Source organism: Octopus bimaculoides, chromosome 7 (assembly GCF_046866305.1).
Source record: "Octopus bimaculoides isolate indiv1 chromosome 7, ASM4686630v1, whole genome shotgun sequence".
Taxonomy (NCBI): domain Eukaryota; kingdom Metazoa; phylum Mollusca; class Cephalopoda; order Octopoda; family Octopodidae; genus Octopus; species Octopus bimaculoides.
Genome location: NC_142934.1, coordinates 63,055,685 through 63,079,300, shown reverse-complemented (window position 1 = coordinate 63,079,300; position 23,616 = coordinate 63,055,685). Strand labels below are relative to the sequence as shown.

Here is a 23,616-nt window from a genome sequence, read left to right as displayed (position 1 = left end):
GAAGAAAAGCAAAGTCGACCTCGGCAGAATTTGAACTCAGAACATAAAGACAGATGAAATGCCTGGTGTGCTAACGATTCTACCAGTTCACTGCTTTAAATAATCATAATAATAATGGTTTCAAATTTTGGGAAAAGGCCAGGAATTTCTGGGGAGAGTCAATTACATCGACTCCAGTGTTCAAATGGTACTTAATTTATTGACCCCCAAAAGGATGAAAAGCAAAGTCGACCTTGGTGGAATTTGAACTCAAAATGTAAAGACAGATGAAATGCTGCTAAGCATTTTGCCTGGCATGCTAACAATTCTGCCAACTCACTGCCTTAAATAATCTTAATAATAATAATAATTTTTTAAATGCATACTAAAAACTAATATTATTAAATTTTCATTACATCCAAAGGATATTAAAATAGAAATTTTGAAAAAAAAACCCAAAAAATTTTCTACACAATTTACTTTAAATTTTTTTGTTTTTTACTTACAGCAAATCTTTTCCAATGTATATTCATATAATCTTCCCATTGCATACACATGTTGTATGGCAGGTAAATTATGTAATAGATAAACCCTCCACATACGGCAGCCAAGTTGGCACGCGAGAAAAACATACTGATCAAGAAACATAGTGAAATGGTTGATATACAGAAGCAGAGCATGAATAAGAAGAGCAAACCAGCATCTGAATGTTCAATCACATGACCACCCTGAAATGTAAAAAAAAAAAAAAAAAAGAATGAAAAGAAGTTGAATTTATTGGAGAAATATTTGTAGTCATTAGAACACATTTTTATATTAACTGATGAATTTATAATATAAGAGAGTGTAAATTCAAAAGAAGTAGAAGTACTAACAACCTAAGTCCCCAAAATGAAGAAGAAGAAGAAGAAGAAGAAGAAGAAGAAGAAGAAGAAGAAGAAGAAGAAGAAGAAGGAGGAGGAAAAGAAGAAGAAGGAGAAGAAGAAGGAGAAGGAGAAGGAGAAGAAGAAGAAGAAGAAGAAGAAGAAGAAGAAGAAGAAGAAGAAGGAGGAGAAGAGTTTCAAATCACACAAGGTGGCAATTTTGGGGGAGGGTGTTACATCAACCCAAGTGCTCAACTGGTACTTATTTTATTGATCCTAAAAGAATGGTGAAATTGTTGTCCCTTAATAGAGATAGAAGAGGAGAATAAGAATTTTTTTAAGAAAAGCATATCGTGATTTTCCCAGAAGGAAACAACAATTGTGTTTTGGTATTTTGAATTTATTTTTATGAATTGAAAGTAGATAATAGTTGTTGGCATATTTTGATTTCTAAGTCTAATATGATTAGATATTGATCAAATTTGATTATAGCATTAGGTAGTCATACTCAACTTGCTTTTAGAGACTGATAGCCTAATTCATATTAATCATATGCAGTTACATGTGATTGACACTTTAGATATTAATATATGAGCCTTTACATAAATTAATGCAGTACAAACATATCTGTTTGAGACTTTTAATAGTAGTTCAATTTGAAAACAAAATTAAGGAATTTAACAGAACAACATATTTTTAAACACAATTCCTTGTCAACATCACCTTCTGTACCTCCGTTTTTACTTAGTGACATAGTTTTTTTCTCTTTTTTCATAATTATTTATTTAGTTATTTGCAACTGTTAGTTCATTGTCAAACTGACATAAAACCTATTCTCTTTACTCTTTTACTTGTTTCAGTCATTTGACTGTGGCCATGCTGGAGCACCGCCTTTTTAGTCGAGCTAATTGACCCCAGGACTTACTCTTTGTATGCCAAGTACTTATTCTATCGGTTTCTTTTGCTGAACCACTAAGTTGCAGGGATGTAAACACACCAGCATCGGTTGTTAAGCGATGTTGGGGGAACAAACACAGACACATACACACATATATATATATATACATATATACGACGGGCTTCTTTCAGTTTCCATCTACCAAATCCACTCACAAGGCTTTGGTCGGCCCAAGGCTATAGTAGAAGACACTTGCCCAAGGTGCCACGCAGTGGGACTGAACCCGGGACCATGTGGATCATAAGCATGCTACTTACCACAGCCACTCCTACGCCTGTATATGAATATCTTTTGATATGTTCTGGTGACAGACATTACAATAGTGAAATAAGTTTGTCATTTATAAACTAATCTTTGGAACATAAATTAATAGGAAATTTTAATTTAGATCACTTTAAAACAGGGAGTCTGTACTATAAAACCAAGGGCAATTATGAGCAGTTTAGTCTCAAAAGGGCTAAAGAGTGAGAGTTTAAATACTCTTGCTAGTTTTGTGCAATGTCTATGGTCAGGACACTTAACTCTCACTAGATTAGTTACTCTAGTTGTAAACAGGTATGCTGATCAGGTACAACAGTCTGCTGTATGGCATAGAGGCATTCAATACTAAACAAATATCTCATCAACTTGCAGTGTATGGCACAAATCATAACATGCTTAGAAATGCATTTACGTGACATTAATAAGACTAATCTGTTATTGACAAATGCATCTTATTTATTATGTTTATACTAATTAGTGATTTTTTAAAATTATAAAATTAAACAGCATAGTACTGAAATACAAGAAAAAAAGTTAAAACTAATCTACAACAAAAACTGTTATTTTAAAGAAAAAGATTTATTTGCTAGCTTCAGTTTAGCAGGTTTGAGAAGCTTGCTGAGGATTAAACACTACTTGCCTTCAATGTTATAACTAGAAGTATCACCGACAACATCATGATTACAAAGGCATCAATAAACCAAGATATCCAGTAAACGTTGTTCTTTAAACCCATAATCTTCATCACTTCTTTCAAACGTTTTTCCTTCTCATAAACGACACTTTTTACTATCATTGCAACAGAAAAGATCCATGCTAGCACCATAAATAATGGAAGGCTTTTTGAAATGGTTTTGGTAAATCTGTGAACAATAAAAAAAAAAAAGAAAAAACAATTTCTTTAGGTGAGCTACATAAAATATATTTAGCCTTATATACATTTAAAAAAAAAAAAAATCAGTTTTGTGGGTAAAAGGGAATAAAAATGTGAGCACCAGGTGAAACACAAACCAACATTTCTCTCTGAACATCAAATAACAGAATATGAATGTGGTCTCTCAACTGAGTTAAAATCAAAACAAGAGTGAGGCACAAACTGCAGGAACTAAGATAAAGATGATCTTGAAAGGTAGAGAGTGTAAATATAAAGACATTAATATGATATGAATTTCATTGAGAAAACATTAAGACCAGGTCATGTACAAAGAGAAACTCCCACTGAGTGGTGAACTTTTCCTTCTTTCATACACATTTTATATTCATCCTGAGACATTGTTTTTATGTAAATATGTATTTACAAATTTATTCTTAAGATAACCATCAACAACTTTGGTATATTTAGTCCTGTTCAACAGGTATTAGGAATCAAAACCAAATTTTATGGAAGTATATGCTGTCAATTGAATGATCACCTAATTTTGACTTTACTTGAGATTTTTCCAAATTTGCTGTGATCCTAGAATGTTTACTTTTATAAGTGGATAGAACATATTAAAATATAAGCAAAGAACAATCATTTTGGTTGATAACTTACATTAAAACAGCCAATAAAACTGAACTAAAACATTTCAGAAGACTGTATAATGTCCATCAGACTCAAATCATTTCCTTAGTGTTTCTGTCAATATGAATTTTTTTACCAATAATTTTCACCCCCATCAATCTTGGGATTTCTATGTCTCAGTATCTACCCTAACCCTAATTTATGTCTCAGTATCAGTGAGTTAATCTCTTTTTGGTTGCCTTCTATTATAACTTTCTATTTTTTTAAATATGCTTGTAATTGTAAATGACTACACCACTACATTTTTCTTCTAACTCTTTCTATGAATCCTTCTCTCCTCCCAACCAACATATTAAATTGTTCTAAGACTGGCTGGTTTATCTGATAGTCCTTCTATGTAAAGCCAAGTGTTCTACAAAATCATCTAATTTTGAATGCTGACAATTTCAGCTGAAAGTTTTTTGTTTTGTTAGAGCATACCTTGGTCTCACATCCACACAATTAGTTATTATCATAGGTTTTATTAGCCTTAGTATATTGTTCAAAATGTTCTTGCTGCTTAGATCTTTTCTCATGATACTTTGTAATTTCCATTTTGGTCTCATTTTCCTTCCAGACATTACCATCATACAAAGCTTGAAATAGATTCCTGAAGCAAATTTCAACCCTTGAGCAAAGCACATTAGTCTTCTTGATGCACTCAATTCAGTTGTGATTAAAATACACAATTTCATGACCGAATAATTATTGTTAATAAATGCATTCATCTGTGCACGGTAACAATTCTTGCAAATGCACAAATTAATTAATGAATACATGGAAAGAAAAATAAGGGCTGTGTTTTAATTATATTAAACATATGCAGAGGTTTACTAAATATTTTATAGTTGTTTTGCTCTTCTGCATTCCAAGTTTATACATCCTATTCAACTCTCTCAGATGGATAAGATAAATACCAATTAACGAGGTGGATAACATAAATATCCGTAACAAGCTGGAGTCGACTGATTATACATTTTCTGTGTTGGAATTTACCCTTGTGGCTAACTAATAAATCAATTTAGTGAGAATAGTGAGATGGCAGAAACAACAAAATGACATGCTAAATACGTCCTTGTATGTTTTCTAGTCCCATCTAAGGAGACATCTTAGGCTGTCTTTAGTCATCATCATCATTATCAACATCATCACCACCACCACCACCACTATCAACATTTAATGTATACATTCCATGCTGGATTGGGTTGGTTGATTTGACAGGATCTGATGGGTGTAAGGTCTTGCATTGTTGTGCTCCAGTGTCTGTTTTGGCATGGTTTCTATAGCTGGATGCTCTTCCTATCACCAACCACTTTATAAAGTGTACTGGGCGCTTTTATTTATGGTACCAACATTAGTCAGGTTGCTGTGCAGCTTGCAATACAAGGATTTGTGTTGACTGAGAGGGTTACAGTGAAATGGAAAGCAACAAATAGAAAATAAAATAAGTACTGGAATTAACTCAGCTTAATGTTCTAACCTCATTGTCAAAGTTAGACCTTTCCATTAGTTAAAGAGAAATCTCTTTACCTGCTCCAACCATCCAACTGCAGCCATGCTGGAGCACTGCCTTTAGTAAAAAAAAAAATCGACCCCAGGACTTATTCTTTGTAAGCCTAATACTTATTCAGTCAGACTCTTTTTGCTGAACCTCTAAGTGATGGGGACATAAACACACAAACATCGGTTTTCAGGTGATGGTGGTGGAGACAGACAGACATAAATAACAAATACATATATATACATATATATATATATATGTATATATATATATATATATATATATATATATATATATATATATATACACATGCATATATATATGACGAGCTTCTTTCAGTTTCCATCTACAAGATCCACTCACAGGGCTTTGGTTGGCCCAAGGCTGACACTTGCCCAAGGTGCCATACAGTGGGACTGAACCCAGAACCATGTGGTTGGGAAGCAAGCTTCTTACCACACAGTCACTCTTGTGCCTATGAATAATAATAATAATAATAAATGCCCCGATGCAGTACAAGGATGCTCTGATGCAGTACCAGGATGTCCTGATGCAGTACTAGGCAATGGTTCTCATGGCTTTTGATCTTAACTGACTGGAAGTATTATCTTGTACATGTTTTGTCTTGGTATAAAAGCTGGGTTACAGCAAATATTCTGCTCAATCACACAGATTTGCTTGTCAGTTGCTTGACCTTAAACAGTTGAGCATGACCCTTGGTGACTGACAATATGTGCATCTCTGATTGTGAGCAGGAATAGTGAGGGAACATCATAGCCATATGTTCAGAGGTATTCTCTGGGGCTTGAATAATTCACCTCTGGAAAAATGGGTGTTTCATTCATCATTCTTAAACAAACCTTGTTCAGGGACCTTTTGAGTAGGATGATCTACTCGGCCAGAATAAAATTCTAACAGGGCCCCACCTGCAAGGTCATGCACTGTTTATTTTGATATGAGATCACCATGTCATGCACATATGGTTGTGATGCATGTGCCTGGGATACCTTTATCAGACGGGTAGTCATGATGGGTATATTGGGCTTCACATATTTGTACCCCAGTGTCACTTTGATGGCATGTGCTGCTCTCTCATTCAATGATAATAATAATAATAATAATCAATTCTGATATAGGCACAAGGCCTGAAATATTAGGGGACAGGGATAGTGGATTACATTTACCCCTGTACTTAACTGGTAATTATTTTATTGACTCCAAAAGAATGAAAAGCAAAGTCAACCTCGATGGCATCAAAACTCAGAACATAAAGCCCAAATAAATGCTGCTAAGCATTTAGTCTGGCATGCTAACAGTTCTGCCAGCTCACCTCCTTGATAATCCTTTCTACTATAGGCACAAGGCCTGAAATTTTTGGTAGAGTGGGCTAGCAAATCACATCGACCTCACAACGCAACTGGTACTTATTTTATCAACCCCAAAAGGATGAAAGGTAAAGCTGACCTGGGTTGAATTTGATCTCAGATCATTAAGACCTATGAAATGCCGCTAAGCATTGCATCTGGTATGCTAATGATTCTGCCAGCTTGCAGCCCTAATAATAATAATAATAATAATAATAATAATAATGATGATGATGATAATAATAATAATAATAATAATAATAATAATAATAATAATAATAATAATAATAATAATAATAATAATGATATATAGTTGACGTTGCATGCTCCATTGGCCTATGAATTGTCAAGAAGGAAGGCAAACAGATAGATAGATAGATACAAAATAATCAGGAAAGTATTAGATAGCTGAAAAGAATGAATAGCATGATATTGTAGGCTGCAGGTAGTAAGCCTGCTATACATGCAAGACGCCAGGAGCTCCAACAAAACCTGTGTGATAAAGAGAAAATAATAAGAATAATAATAATTCTTTCTACTACAGGCACATGGCCTGAAATTTTGTGGGAGGGGTTAAGTTAATTATTTGAACCCCAATACTTCATGGCACTTGATTCATCAACTCCAAATAGATGAAAAGTAAAGTTGGCCTTGCCGGAATTTGAACTCAGAAGGCAGCAGGAGGCAAAATACCACTAAGCATTTCGCTCAGCATGCTAGCGATTCTGCCAGCTTAATAATAATAATAGTAATAGCTTCAAATTTTATCACAAGGGCAGCCTTTTGGGGGAGAGGATGAGTCGATTACATCAACCCCAATGTTCAACTGGTACTTAATTTGGGTGTTAAGTATTGTAGAAAGAGGTTCTGTGAGTTCCTTGGCAACAGGTTGTTGTTTGCTCTTATAGAATGAAATGGAAAAAGTGAAATTGAGAACTCTGGGAAGTGAAATTAAAATAATCTTTAGTTTTGCATGCTTGGATGATGGCAGCTAAGCATATTTGAATTAGAATGCATAGCCGATACCATGCAAAAACAATGACCTAAAATAAGAGAAAACATTAACAGAATGAAAATAACATGTCTTTCTGCAGGTATGAAGAAAATTACTTTCTTTTATTTTTTTGAGTGGGTGTGTATCTATATGTTTCTTTGTGACACACAGGAAAATATAATGAAAGAATAAAAAGAAAATCAATGTTATGAAAGTGATATCTGAATGCCTGTCTAAATTGACTATATTTAAGAAGCAATTTATGAAGACATTTCAATTAATGGAAACAATTAATGTAGGAAAACAAAAGCAACATTGCATACATTAGGGTGTAATGATAAAATTATGGAAACAATGAAAAAACACACGAAGGACTTGTGTAAATTAAAATACAATGAGCATCAAACTACACACACATATGTGATAATATATATCATCATCATCATCATCATCGTTTAACGTCTGCCTTCCATGCTTGCATGGGTTGTTGGCATTCTGTCAATTACAAAAATGAAGGTTTCAGTTGATCTGATCAATGGAACAGCCCACTCATAAAATGAATGCGCAAGTGGCTGAGCACTCCACAGACACATGTACCTTTAACATAGTTCACAGGAAGATTAGGCATGACACAATATTACAAGGTTGATCCTTTGAAATACAGGTGTTACTCATTCATGCCAACTGAGTGGACTGGAGTAACGTGAAAGAAAGTGTCTTGCTCAAGGACACAATGTGCCACCATGAATTGAGCTCACAACCTTATGATCATAAGCTGAATACCCTAACCACTAAACCACATGCTTTCACCATATGTGTATATATGTATATATAACATAGGCTAGCTACTGTCATCTCAGCCTATGCCCCTCAACCGGGGCTACCGGATGGTCTGAAAGACCAATTCTATGACACCCTCTTGCAAACTACCTCGTCGACAAGGGACAGGGACCTTCTCTTTGTGGTTGGTGACTTCAATGGTCATGTCGGACATCGTGCTGGAGGCTACCATGGCATACATGGAGGCTATGGCTTTGGTTCCCACAACGAGGAGGGAACCAGACTGCTGGAGTTCTGTGATGCAACCGATCTTATGGTTTGCAATACCAACTTCAGGAAACCTGCCTGTCACCTAGTCACCTACCAATCCGGCAGACACTCTAGCCAAATCGACTACATCCTCGCCAGAAATAGAGAAAGAGGGAGGCTTATAAATGCCAAAACCCTCCCTGGCGAAGAATGTACACCCCAACACAGATTAGTAGTCAGCGACTTTGAGATCAAGGCAATATGGGTGCCCAGAAGTAGACCGGCCTGGAAGAGAAGGGTATGGAAGCTTAAAGACCCTGCAAATGGACAGAGACTTAGAGACAAGTTACTTGAAGCATTTGACGAAATAGAAGGGGATATAGCATCATACAACGTGGAAGACAATTGGAGATTTCTGCAGGACAACCTGTTGAGAGCCACCGACCAGATCTGTGGCTGGTGTAAAGTCCCCTCTCGACCCAGAGTAACGTGGTGGTGGAACAAAGAGGTAGACGGGGCTATTAGACAAAAGAAACAGGCTTGGAAGGACTGGAAGAACAGTGGTAGCAGGGAATTGTACCAATCTGCCAGAAGGGAAGCTAGGCGACAGGTTCATTTAGCCAGAGGGGAAGCAGATAAGAAAAGATTTGCTAATGTTCTGCGCCGTAAGGACCAAAGACTCGAGGTATTTCGTGTTGCAAGACAGTGTAGGAGAGAGAATAGTGATGTTGTAGGAGAGAAATGTGTTCGCATGGATGATGGTACGCTTGCACTAAATGAGGCTGCAAAGAAAGAGGTCTGGAGATGCCACTACGATAGATTGCTTAATAAAGAGAATGAATGGGAGAAAGAGCCTGCCGTATGTCGACCCAACAGAGGGACCAGCTATTCGAGTTGACAGTACCAGGGTAGATAAAGCAATTAAATGTATGAAGACAGGGAAAGCCCCCGGCCCATCAGGAATCACTGCAGAGATGCTCAAAATATCTGGCAGTGTTGGCTACAGCCTAGTCACCCGTATTACGAACCAAGTGATACACGAAGGAGTCATACCCAATGACTGGTGTAACAGCACCATAGTCAACTGCTACAAAGGTAAAGGTGACGCTTTAGATACAAATAATTACAGAGGCATCAAGCTGTTAGATCAGGTTATGAAAGTTACGGAGAGGGTCATAGCCCAACTAATTAGGGAGCGAATCAATTTAGATGAGATGCAGTTTGGGTTCGTGCTAGGTAAAAGCACCACTGATGCCATATTTCTAGTGAGACAGCTGCAGGAGAAATACCTAGCCAAGGATAAACCTCTGTACCTGGCCTTCGTTGACATGGAGAAAGCCTTTGACAGGGTCCCCCGATCCCTTATCTGGTGGTCAATGAGGAAACTTGGGATAGAAGAATGGTTAGTGAGAGCTGTGCGAGCCACGTACAGAGATGCTGCCAGTAAGGTGAGGGTTGGAAATGAGTACAGTAATGAATTCCGGGTAGAGGTAGGGCTCCACCAAGGTTCCGTCCTCAGCCTCCTCCTATTTATCATAGTCCTCTAGGCGATCACAGAGGAATTCAAGACAGGTTGCCCCTGGGAGCTCCTCTATGCTGATGACCTTGCACTAATTGCGCAGTCACTATCAGAACTAGAGGAGAAGTTTCAGGTGTGGAAGCAAGGACTAGAATTGAAGGGCCTTAGAATCAACCTAGCAAAAACCAAAATCCTAATAAGTAGGAAGGTAGATAAAACACAAACCCCTTCAGGTAGATGGCCCTGATCAGTATGTAGAAAAGGAGTAGGTAGTAACTCTATAAGATGTACCCGGTGCAAGCTATGGACACATAAGAGGTGCAGCAATATCAAAGGCAGATTAACTACGAAGTTAGTTTTTGTATGTGGCAGATGTTCAGGTGCAATAAACACTGTAAACAAACAGGAAACAACTTCTATCTCATTCCAGGGAGAAAAACTAGAGGTAGTCGATAGCTTCTGCTATCTGGGTGACCGAGTTAGTAGTGGGGGTGGGTGCGCTGAAAGTGTAGCTGCTAGAATAAGAATAGCCTGGGCAAAGTTTAGAGAGCTCTTACCTCTGCTGGCGACAAAGGGACTCTCACTCAGAGTAAAAGGCAGACTGTATGATGCATGTGTACGAACAGCCATGCTACATGGCAGTGAAACATGGGCTGTGACTGCTGAGGACATGTGTAAGCTCGCAAGGAATGAAGCCAGTATGCTCCGCTGGATGTGTAATGTCAATGTGCATACCCGTCAGAGTTTAAGTATCTTGAGAGAAAAGCTGAACATAAGAAGCATCAGTTGTGGTGTGCAAGAGAGACGATTGCGCTGGTATGGACATGTGGTGAGAATGAATGAGGATAGCTGCGTGAAAAAGTGCCACACCCTAACAGTTGAGGGAACCCGTGGAAGAGGTAGGCCCAGGAAGACCTGGGCTGAGGTGGTGAGGCAAGACCTTCGAACATTGGGCCTCACCGAGGCAATGACTACTGACCGAGACCTTTGGAAATGTGCTGTGCGTGAGAAGACCCGGCAAGCCAAGTGAGATCGTTGCCAGTGCCCCTGGACTGGCTCTTGTGCGGGTGGCACATAAGATGTACCATTTTGAGCGTGACCGTTGCCAGTACCGCCTGACTGGCCTTTGTAGGGTTTTCGAGCGAGATCGTTGCCAGTGCCCCTAGACTGGCTCCTGTGCGGGTGGCACATAAAATACACCATTTCGAGCGTGGTCGTTGCCAGTACCGCCTGACTGGCCTTCGTGCGGGTGACACATAAAAGCACCCACTACACTCTCTGAGTGGTTGGCGTTAGGAAGGGCATCCAGCTGTAGAAACTCTGCCAAATTAGATTGAAGCCTGGTGTTGCCATCCGGTTTCACCAGTCCTCAGTCAAATCGTCCAACCCATGCTAGCATGGAAAGCGGACGTTAAACGATGATGATGATGATGAATATCATTATCCTTCCTTATGAAATATATAGGACTGCTTAAAAAGTGCGTGGGTCGAATCAGAGACAAAAGATAAGAATTCTAATAAAAACTCAAATTAAGCAATCAACATTTTTTATATACACATACATAGTTATAAATTCAGTTTAAAATACACACACACACACACATATATATATATATATTAATACATATCGACATACAAAATATATATGAATATTTTAAAAATATAAATATATATAAATACATATAAGAATATATGGAAAAAAATGTGATATGGAAAAAAATGTGAAGGAAAGAGAACTAGTAAAATATGTTTTTCAGTACTAAAATTAAGAGCGGTAAAGAGTGTCTAAAAATTCCAAGTAATAAGTCCATAAAATTCAATCAGTTTTTAAAAAATCATCATCATCATCATCATCATCGTTTAACGTCCGCTTTCCATGCTAGCATGGGTTGGACGATTTGACTGAGGACTGGTGAAACCGGATGGCAACACCAGGCTCCAGTCTGATTTGGCAGAGTTTCTACAGCTGGATGCCCTTCCTAACGCCAACCACTCAGAGAGTGTAGTGGGTGCTTTTACGTGTCACCTGCACGAAAACGGCCACGCTCGAAATGGTGTCTTTTATGTGCCACCCGCACAAGCCAGTCCAGGGGCACTGGCAACGATCTCGCTCGAAAATCCTACAGGAGCCAGTCAGGCGGTACTGGCAACGGCCACGCTCAAAATGGTGCATCTCATGTGCCACCCGCACAAGAACCAGTCCAGGGGCACTGGCAACGATCTTACTTGGCTTGCCGGGTCTTCTCACGCACAGCCCATTTCCAAAGGTCTCGGTCCGTAGTCATCGCCTCGGTGAGGCCCAATGTACGAAGGTCTTGCCTCACCACCTCAGCCCAGGTCTTCCTGGGCCTACCTCTTCCACGGGTTCCCTCAACTGTTAGGGTGTGGCACTTTTTCACGCAGCTATCCTCCTCCATTCTCACCACATGTCCATACCAGCGCAATCGTCTCTCTTGCACGCCACAACTGATGCTTCTAATGTTCAGCTTTTCTCTCAAGATACTTACACTCTGACGGGTATTCACATTGACATTACACATCCAACGGAGCATACTGGCTTCATTCCTTGCGAGCTTACGTATGTCCTCAGCAGTTACAGCCCATGTTTCACTGCCATGTAGCATGGTTGTTCGTACGCATGCGTCATACAGTCTGCCTTTTACTCTGAGTGAGAGTCCCTTTGTCGCCAGCAGGGGTAAGAGCTCTCTAAACTTTGCCCAGGCTATTCTTATTCTAGCAGCTACACTTTCAGCGCACCCACCCCCACTACTAACTTGGTCGCCCAGATAGCGGAAGCTATCGACTACCTCTAGTTTTTCACCCTGGAATGAGATAGAAGTTGTTTCCTGTTTGTTTGCAGTCTTTATTGCACCTGAACATCTGCCACAAACAAAAACTAACTTGCTAGTTAACCTGCCTTTGATGTTGCTGCACCTCTTATGTGTCCATAGCTTGCACCGGGTACATCTTATAGAGTTACTACCTACTCCTTTTCTACATACTGAGCAGGGCCATCTACCTGAAGGGGTTTGTGTTTTATCTACCTTCCTACTTATTAGGATTTTGGTTTTAGCTAGGTTGACTCTAAGGCCCTTCAATTCTAGACCTTGCTTCCACACCTGAAACTTCTCCTCTAGTTCTGATAGTGACTCCGCAATTAGGGCAAGGTCATCAGCATAGAGGAGCTCCCAGGGGCAACCTGTCTTGAACTCCTCTGTGATTGCCTGGAGGACTATGGTAAATAATAGGGGGCTGAGGACGGAACCTTGGTGGACCCCTACCTCTACCCGGAATTCATTGCTGTACTCATTTCCAACCCTCACCTTACTGGCCGCATCTCTGTACATGGCTCGCACAGCTCTCACTAGCCATTCTTCTATCCCAAGTTTCCTCATTGACCACCAGATAAGGGATCGGGGGACCCTGTCAAATAGTATATAATACAATCAGAGTAAAATTACTTTCTGTGGCCATTTCCAGAATTTGACAATGTCCCCTTCATTAGGAAAGGAATTCTCATTACAAAATCACATTCCGACAATTTCTAGTTATAACAGAGGGATGGATATAGGTTTATATAAAAATTCATTCTTACGTATGCAAATGAAAGAATGGAAAACATGGAATGAAGGGACAAGTATATTAACCTATTAAACATAGCACAATGGAATATTCACAGTACTAAAATACCAGGCTGCACTCCACAGAGACACTTGAAACATCTGAGGTGGTACCTCTGCCCACTTTTCTGGGAAGCATACCTCCAGGATAAGGGTGGGATGCTGCCTGGCTTGTAGCAGCAATAACGGTAGGCTTGGAGGAAAAAAATCACCATCTTCCAAGCTACTGTACTAGAACAGCAGAATTGGCAGGGACAAGGCCTAGAAATGATAGTCCAAGTAGCCTCTGTCGACCTAGAAGAAATTGTGGAAACCATACAGGTGGAGGAAAGTAAGCTGCAGGTGAATGTCGAGGGGAGGAAGCTACGTTGCTACAAGTGTGGCCAAAAAGATCACATCACGGCCGAGTATGTTCCTCCCCCTGAGAAAGCAGCAATACCCACAACTGCCGCGAAAGCAATGGGAAACAAAAAGGCTGCAACAGTCGGAAAAGCAACTAAACCAACAACACCAGGAATACCAACAACAATGGAAACACCTGCAATATCAATGGCGTCAGAGGCATTAACACTAAGATCACAAACAACACCAACACCAAGGATATCCCTGGCGGAGGAGGATACAATTGAAGATGTTACTAATTGGACTGTTGTAATGGGAGAAAAGAAAAAATCCCCATCCCATCCCCACAAGCCCCAGTACACCAAAAAAGAAAAATCAAAGACCAAATCCCCACCCCATGTCCCAACCCTGATACAAACTTAATGGCTATTAATGCCAACAATATGATACTGCTACAAAATATTTTAAAATATACCCACAGCCATCCAGTATCTCATGCACACCCCACAAAAAATTCAAATATGATGTAGGCCCTCTGAGGTAAGATTTTTCTCCTCAAATTTATGAGGGCCTTGTCATAGACACCTCACAAGCCCTAAAGTAAATGGAATGAGATGGGCATTAGCCCATCTCATTCCAAGGTAAGTAAAATCTATATTTTTTTTCATGTTTACACTCAACATAGGGTGTTCAAATGTTCATGGTCTGGGGCTGAATTGGAAACAAGGGCATTTCCTCAATGACCTCAGGTCGTATAGATTGGATGTGATAGTAGTTACAGAAACCTGGCTGAATGGACTGAAAGGCTTTTCTCCCCTCCTAAACGGCTATGAGAAATTTATTTTTCCAAGCCAGCCTGGAGGGGGGAGGGGTGTAGCAGTTCTGTTCAGGAAAAATCTGGGTTTAGATCTGGAGGGCAGGCTGGTCATTCTTGACGTGACACACAGCAGTGGTAAGTCTTTCAGGCTGGTGGCTATTTATGCTCCCCCGAGGGCTGGACATTCAAGCCTAGAGAAATTTCTAGGTATGCCACATCCTTCAGTGTTATTAGGGGACTTTAATACAATCTGCAATGCACACGTAAATTGTGTTGGCTCGAGTATGGATAGAAGGAGAAGCCTGTGCCTCCTCAATCTGCTTAAGCACTTTCAGCTGGCAGATCAGTATAGACTAGAACATCCAGATGCTCCATTGTGGACATGGATGAATAGCAACGGGTCTTCTAGGTCTTATATAGACAGGTCATTTGTTAGACATATAGATAAAGATTTAGTTAGGAGGTCCACAGTTTCATTACATCAACTACAATGACCACAAGCTTGTAACCTGTAAGTTTAACTTAGATAAGTTACGTAGGCAAGGTCCTAGCTACTGGAAACTCAACAAGTCCCTTTTGGCTGATGAGGAGTAGAAGAGTTCGATTAGGTTGTTAGTGATGAGGGCATTGACTGATGTCATAATAAACAACAAATGGTGGTATGCCCTCAAAAGAACCATAAAGTTCAAGTCCATTAGATATAGTAAAGAGCTAATTGGTAGGAAAAATAGAATAGAAAGGGACTTAGCTAAGGATTTAGAAGAGGCACTGAGGTCTGGCTCTGCATCCCAAGTTTAGGCAGTGAGTCTGGTTCTCAAACAACACCTCGAAGCTAAACACAAGGGGTGCATAGTCAGGGCAAAGCAACGTGCAGTGGGGCAGGAAGGAATCAAGGTGACCAGCTGGGCCTGTGTGATAGACTCAATGTGATAATGATGCCACAATACAGTCTTTGACGAACCAACAGGAGAACTTGGTAAATGAACCCAAGGAGATGTGTAAGGTCTTTCAGGAGCATTTCACTCAGCTTTTCATGGAGGAGGGAGGGCGGAACCAGTGGACTGGAGTGCAGGAGGAACCTCACAGATTTCCTTACCAGTCTGCCATGTCTCTCACGACAGAGTGTAAGTGCCCTGAGAGAAATATTGGACACAAGAAGCATCGGATGCGGCGTGCAAGAGAGACGTTTGCGCTGGTATGGTCATGTACCACGGATGGATGAGGAGAGCTGTGTGAAGAAGTGCCACTCCCAAACAGTTGAAGGAATCCGGAGTAGAGGTAGACCCAAGAAGACATGGGATGAGGTGGTGAAGTATGACCTTTGAATGTTGGGCCTCACAGAAGCAATGATGAAAGACCAAGACATCTGGAGATATGCTGTGACTGCGAAGACCTGCCAAATAAAGTGAGTTCATGGCTGTAACCAACACCAGTTTCACATAACCAGTCCCAGCCCATTCAAAGTACCTTGGGTTGTAGGGCGACATGCTGTGCTTGAAGAGACCTATTGAGTCAAGTACATCGACATCAAAATGAAAATCAAATGGAATTTGTAGTTGTGATCCCCATGCCGGTGGTACATAAAAAGCACCATCCAAATGTGGCCGATGCCAGCACTGCCTTGACTGTGTCCGTGCTGGTGGCACGTAAAAAGCACCAACCAATTGTGGCCATTGCCAGCCCCCTCTGGCTCCTGTGCTGGTGGCACGTAAAAAGCACCCACTACACTCACAGAGTGGTTGGCATTAGGAAGGGCATCCAGCTGTAGAAACATTGCCAGATCACACTGGAGCCTAGTGTAGCCTCCTGGCTTCCCAGACCCCAGTTGAACCGCCAACCCATGCTAGCATGGAAAATGGATGTTAAACGATGATGATGATGATATATATATATATATATATTCAAAAATGAGTTCAAAGGGATATATAATCCTGCTTGGTAAATCCAAGTGTCCTATTTGAGACTGCATAGTTTCCGTAGAATAAGCAAATAGTATTAATAATGATCAAGGGAATGGAAATTTTTTCCACATCTATAATTTCATTAAACAGTTATTTACAGCATTCTTTCATGGACCAAGGTCACGTAGGTCCATGAAAGAATGCTGGAAATAACTCCTTGATAAAATTATAGATGTGGAAAAAAACCTCCATTCTTCTGATCACTATTAATACTACATGTATATATATATATATATATATGTGTGTGTGTGTGCATATATATATATATATATATATATATATATATATATATATATATATATCATCATATATATATAAAGTAATAAACTGAGGAAAAAGAAATCCTTCAAAGGGGTGTGTTAAACATCCAATTCACTGGTACATCAGTTGGATACCATATTAATATTGGTATAATTCAATTATAAAGATAAATTAAATAGAGAGATGCTATAGACAACCCAACAATTTATTTATATTATAGTATTACATGATATACTATGAATATAATATGATATTATGCTATGTTATATTATATTCATTGTGTATCATGTAATATTATAATATAAATAAATTATTGGATTATCAATAGTATCTCTCTATTTAATTTATATATAGAATGTTCTCTATGTGGCTCGTGTGTTCTCGTCTACGTTTGTTTGCAATGTCCTGTACCCAGATATGCACCTATACATACAGGTGGATGTCGGTATGCACATACCTGTACGTATATATGCATATACTCATTTACTATTTGTTTATATATATATATATATGTATATATATATATATATATATATATATATATATATATATAGATATATATATATATATATATATATAGATATATATATATATATATATATATATATATATATATATAGATATATATATATATATATATATATATATATATATATGTCTCTTAAAAGATAGAGCTCAAAATCGATGCATTGAAGATACTTTATTGCAGCAACAATTATAATAGCAGAAACAACCACAATAAGCCAAACCTATGCACATTTCAATAGAGTATCCAGGATAAATAAACCACATCATAAAATGTCTCATAAAATATTATAACATATTACAACATATTACAAATTACAAATTATAAATTGCTGGATACTCCATCTCTTCAGGGTCGCATTATTGCCATCACCAATACTACTATTATTAGCAAAACACATACATCAAAGAGGGTGAAAGAATAATCGACGGTACGCAACCAATAATGCGACCCTGAAGAGATGGAGTATCCAGCAATTTATAATTTGTAATTTGTAATATGTTATAATATGTTATAATATTTTATGAGACATTTTATGATGTGGTTTATTTATCCTGGATACTCTATTGAAATGTGCATAGGTTTGGCTTATTGTGGTTGTTTCTGCTATTATAATTGTTGCTGCAATAAAGTATCTTCAATGCATCGATTTTGAGCTCTATCTTTTAAGAGACATATATATATATATATATATACACAAAAACTCACCTGTGAGCTTTTTGCTAAGACTGTTACCAGATACTATATATTTTGTAAAATTTTGTTTTATAAAAGTATATATTTAATATATATATATATATTTTATATATATATATATATATATATATATATATATATATATATATATATACATACATATATATACACACATACATAAATACATACATACCTATGCATACATGTACAAATACAGACCACACACACACACACACATACATGCATGCAGGGTGCTGATATGGCAAGTTGGCTTGTAATTCTGTAGTTCTAATTGTGATCCCATTTTTATTTAGTACCTTCTACTGTAATCATATGTTGTTAGGAAACGTAGCAGAGAGAATATTTATAGGTGTCATGTGTGTGTGTGTGAAAGAGAGAGAGAGAGCACACATGCATGTAAATTGTGTAGAATTGGTCAGCTAAAAGAACAAATCTCTCATACTATTTAGTTATTAAGTTACATCAAGTCATGTCATTTTTAGGTTAAAAGGTAACCTTAACAGGCCATAACCATTTGATGAAAGAAGATTGATAAAATATGTGCCATGTTAAATTCTGAGGTGAATATAATCAACTAAAAGCTTAGAAGCCAGTGATTCCAGCACGGTCACAGCCCACTGATTGAAAACAATAAAACAATACACTTGCTTGAATGCAATTATAGGTACAAATGTACTTACACACATCACAGCCTGTATTGAAATGTGTGGGCATGACCGTGAGTACACACACACACATTATACATAATATATATATATATATATATGTGTGTGTGTATGTGTACTTATATATATATATATATATATGTGTGTGTATGTGTACTTATATATATATATATATATATATATATATATTGGAAGGTTTGGAGGTGATGTACAGGAATTATATAATAGAAAAAAATTAAGGTACTCAGAAATCTGGATGGTTGTACATTTACAGAGTTTTATTAATATGTCACATGCTTTATAAATCATATAAAGCACTTTCCACCTAATCTTGTAGCATTCTCAAATTTTTGATTTCACCTTGCGATGCCGTCTCTTTATATAGTTTTATTGAGTGTGTAGGGGTGAAGAGAGAGATATATAGGATAGTAAGAGAGGGTGAGGAATGGAGGGAAAAGTGAGAGAGAGAGAGTGTGTGTGTGTATAATCAACTTACACATTTCCCTGAAATTGATGGCCTTGTGTCAAAATTTGAAACCAATACACACATTATATATATATATATATATATATATAAAGAGGCAAAAAAAAATTTGAGGGATATGATTAGTAAAACCATTGAAAAGAAGGCAAAGAGTTTTTCAGATTTCTATTGGAAGTCCTTCATCTGCAATAAGGAAAGAGAAGAACGAAGGGAGAAAAGTCGGAGAAAGAAAGGTACTGGACAAGAACAAAAATTAAAGAAAGATTTAGGGGTCAGGTGAGAATGTGTGTGTGTGTGTGTGTGTGTATATATATATAAATTGGCAAGAAAGTAATTTCGTTTTTCGCAAAAAGATAGAGTTACAATCTTTTTGAATGACTTTTGTCAATGTCATGATTTTTTTTCCTTCTGACGTATGGTAGCTGTTACTTTTAGCTTACTTTAGAAGCAAATTGTGAGTAATTTTGTTTATGGCTGTTAGTTCAGTATCAATTTTAACATAGAGTGCAAAAACGAATATTTTTGCCATATTCTGCTTTTTTATTTCCATAAAGGCAAGGAAGCTGCTGAACCTCACAAAGAGACATGTGAAGTTTATGGCGTCGATTGCTTAACAGAACACACATGTCAGAAATGGTTTAAAAAACTTCGTTCTGGAGATTTTTCACTCAAAGATGACCAATGTTTTGGTCGACTACTGAAGTTGATGATGACTAAATCAAAATCATAACTGAATCTGGTTGTCATATAACTGTGCGAGAGATTGCAGAGAGGTTAAATGTATCACACACAACAACTGAAAATCACTTAAAATGTCTTGAACTCATTAAGAAGCTCAATATTTGGGTTCCACATAAATTGAAAGAGATTCACTTAACACAACGAATCAATATGCAATGAAATTGACCTTTTTTAGAAATGAATCATTACTGGTGATGGAAAATGGATTATCTACAATAACATCAATTAAAAAGGATCATGGTCCAAGCATAACGAATCAGCACAAATCACATCGAAAGCTGAATTGCATCAAAACAGGTCATGCTATCAATTTGTGGGATTACAAAGGAGTTGTGTATTTTGAGCTGTTTCCAAAGAACCAAACAATCGATTCAGATGTTTACTGCCAACAACTAATGAAACTGAAGGAAACAATCAAAGAAAAACGTCAGAATTAGCAAATTGTAAAGGAATCATGTTCCACCATGACAACGCTAGACCACACAAGTTTTTGTTAACTCATGAAAAATTATTGAAGCTTGGTTGGGAAGTGATGTCACATCCACCATATAGCCCTGACCTTGCACCACACAGTCCAGTATAAACGTACAAAAGAGAAAACTTCTCAAACATATGTAAGAAAAAAAGGAACAAGAAAGAGAAGAGACAGAAGAATGAGGGAAACAGACAGATGGAGAGAGAGAAAGAAATAAAAGGAAGTGAGAGTGTACACAAAAAACTGGAAATGAAGCAAACACAAAAATCTTTTAAGGATTAGGGAATTCAATGTTATTAAAATGTAATGCATACAATGATAAAACTCTCCATTATGAGAAGGCAATTAAAAGTGAGAGATTAAATTTAAAAAGGAAAACACTAACTTGTCTTCTAAATAACAAGGATAAGGAAACTGTTGTGTATATATTCCAGAGGTGACATCTTGTCCAGTTTGTTGGCCAATAATAGCATGGTCTATCATATCTTGCAAGAATATGAAACCATGCGTAAAATATTTTTGGTCAGGTAGGGGTCGAGGGCGAGGTCCAGGTGTCCACCACCTACAAAGTTGAAGATAATTAATTAGTTAAAATGATAAATAAATAGAAAAAAAAATCATAAAAAGAATTACATTCTTTTGTTTTATATATATATATTATTTAAAAGTTTATAAAATTGATTTGTAGAATTTACATAGATTTCTTTTATCTTTACCTTTTACTTGTTTTAGTCATTAGACTGTGGCCATGCTGGGGCATAGCACTGAAGAATTTTTAGCTGAATGAATCGATCCCAGTCCTTTTCTTATGGAGTTTTATTTTTTTAAGCCTGGCACTTATTTTATCAGTCTCTTACTGCTAAGTTATAGGCACATAAAAATACTAACACCAGTTGTCAAGTAGTGGTAGGGGACAAACACAGACAGACACACACACACACATAACAAGCTTTTATCAGTTTCCTTTTACCAAATCTACTCACACAAGACTATAGTAGAAGACACTCGCTAAAGGTGCCATGCAGTGGGGCTGAACCTGGAACAATGTGGTCAGGGAGAAAACTTTTTCTTACCACACAGTCATGCCAACAGAAATAAAAATATACTGAAATTCTGTTTTGAAGGGTGAAAAAAATCCCCCCCAAGCAACAGCTGTGTATTCAGTAACCTATTGCATCTTTGAACAAAATGACGCTGAACCAAGACACAAACACAACAGATTACAGATGCACTGTTACCATACAGGAATTTTTTATTATCACCATTATCACCACTTAATATTTACTTTTCCATGCTTGCATGGATCAGATAGAATTTGTTGAAGCAGATTTTCTATGGCCAGATGCCTTTCCTTTCACCATCATATAATGTCTTGACGAGGAGACAAACATGTGCATGGTGAACTTCTTTCAGTTTCTGTCAATCAAATTCACCCACAAGGCTTTGGTCAGTGAAAGACTGCAGTAGAAAGGCACTTGTTCAAGGTGCCAAACAGTGGAACTGAAGCCAAGGCCATATGGTTGGGAAACAAGCTTCTGGGTCACACATCCACACCTTTTGCCCATTAAAATATTTCATTTCTTCTTTTTCAAACCAGTAACTTCATTAGTTCACTGGGAACTGCTGGAAACCCTATCTTTACCTAGTGATCTACAAATGGAACACACTGAATCAATTCCCATTACACTACCCAGTCTTTTTCCCCCACAAAATTGATCTTCTGGAGTCTCCTTCCAGCTCATGTCTTTTTTTGCAGATGTTTATCTGCAACTGTTTAAAAGAAATATCAACAATTAGGGACATTGAACTATCACACTTACTGGTCTGAAAGGACCTGCAAATGTCATGGACACTACCTCCCCCTCTAGACTCAGCAATTTAAGACAGAAAAAGATTTACTCTTTTACATCCATTGTTGATGTGTGTTTTTTTTAATCTGGAGGAGCAATTCTGTTTACAGCAGGATGTCTTTACTGCTGCAAACCACTCACCCATGAAGTAAAACTGATGTTTGTTTTTGTTCAGTCAGGCAAACTGAAGCAAGCATTTAGGTGCATTTGTCATCAGTATAACACAAGGGTTGTAGTAAGATCCAAACTTACCATTAGGTCAGTAATAGCATCAGCATCATTACCCTCGGTGTATAAATGTCCACTTTTCCATGCTAGCATGGGTCAGATGAACTTTGTTGAGGCAGATTTCCTTCGGTTAGATGCCTTTCCTGTTACTAACCTTCACCTGTATCCAGGCAAGGTAATATTTTACCATCAAAGACAGGATACAAGCATTGCTTGTATGATGGTGCTGCTGATTTATCTCACAAAAACACAAACACACACATGTATATACATATATACAATGGGCTACTTTCAGTTTCCACCAACCAAACCCACTTACAAAGCTTTGTTCAGCCTAGGCCTAGTGTTGTAGACATATGCCCAAGGTGCTACACATGTGAAACTGCATGGCTGGGAAGCATGAAAGCTTATACTCATCAGCATGCATCAGCAAATAATTTGTTTCTTGATTTCTATAAATAAGAGCCACAATTTTCATTTAGATTCATCTGGGATTAGCTTTAACTGGAGACACAACCAGCTTGAAACACTGCAGTGTCTCAAAGTATCCTTCTTTCAATAAATCGAGGGTGTTGTGAACATATTGTCTGAAAGGAAAAGTTGTTCTCTGAAGACAAACAACCATTATTTTTTTACTTTTGATTCCTATTTTACTCAGATGAACCCCCCTAGCCATTTGATGTTTAAAACATCCTATTACATTTTTATAATTACATATTAGGAACTGTATAAAAAAAAACTTATTAAAATATTTTGTGTATTGTAGAAGTATGACCAATTTATTGCAGATAAATTTTAACAAAATTTTGTATGGACACCCAAGGGCCATACAAACCCCAGTTGAGAACTACTGGATTAGCATATTCACATTTGAATATGCTAGAATGTATTAAGAATGAATATGTATGTCATTGTCTT

At 37.7% G+C, this 23,616-nt stretch overlaps 1 protein-coding gene across 2 annotated transcripts in view; it reads right to left on the bottom strand.

Moving 5' to 3' along the window:
- LOC106884520 (phospholipid-transporting ATPase ABCA1) overlaps window positions 1-23,616 on the bottom strand; it is a 287,667-nt gene that overhangs the window by 125,497 nt on the left and 138,554 nt on the right. For both annotated transcript variants that reach the window (XM_052969717.2, XM_089355446.1), the window contains exons 15-17: window positions 21,006-21,182; window positions 2,702-2,924; window positions 486-707 (exon numbers count right to left, since the gene is read on the bottom strand). In XM_052969717.2, coding sequence (XP_052825677.1) covers window positions 486-707; window positions 2,702-2,924; window positions 21,006-21,182 — 622 coding nt within the window. The remainder of the gene's footprint in view (window positions 1-485; window positions 708-2,701; window positions 2,925-21,005; window positions 21,183-23,616) is intronic.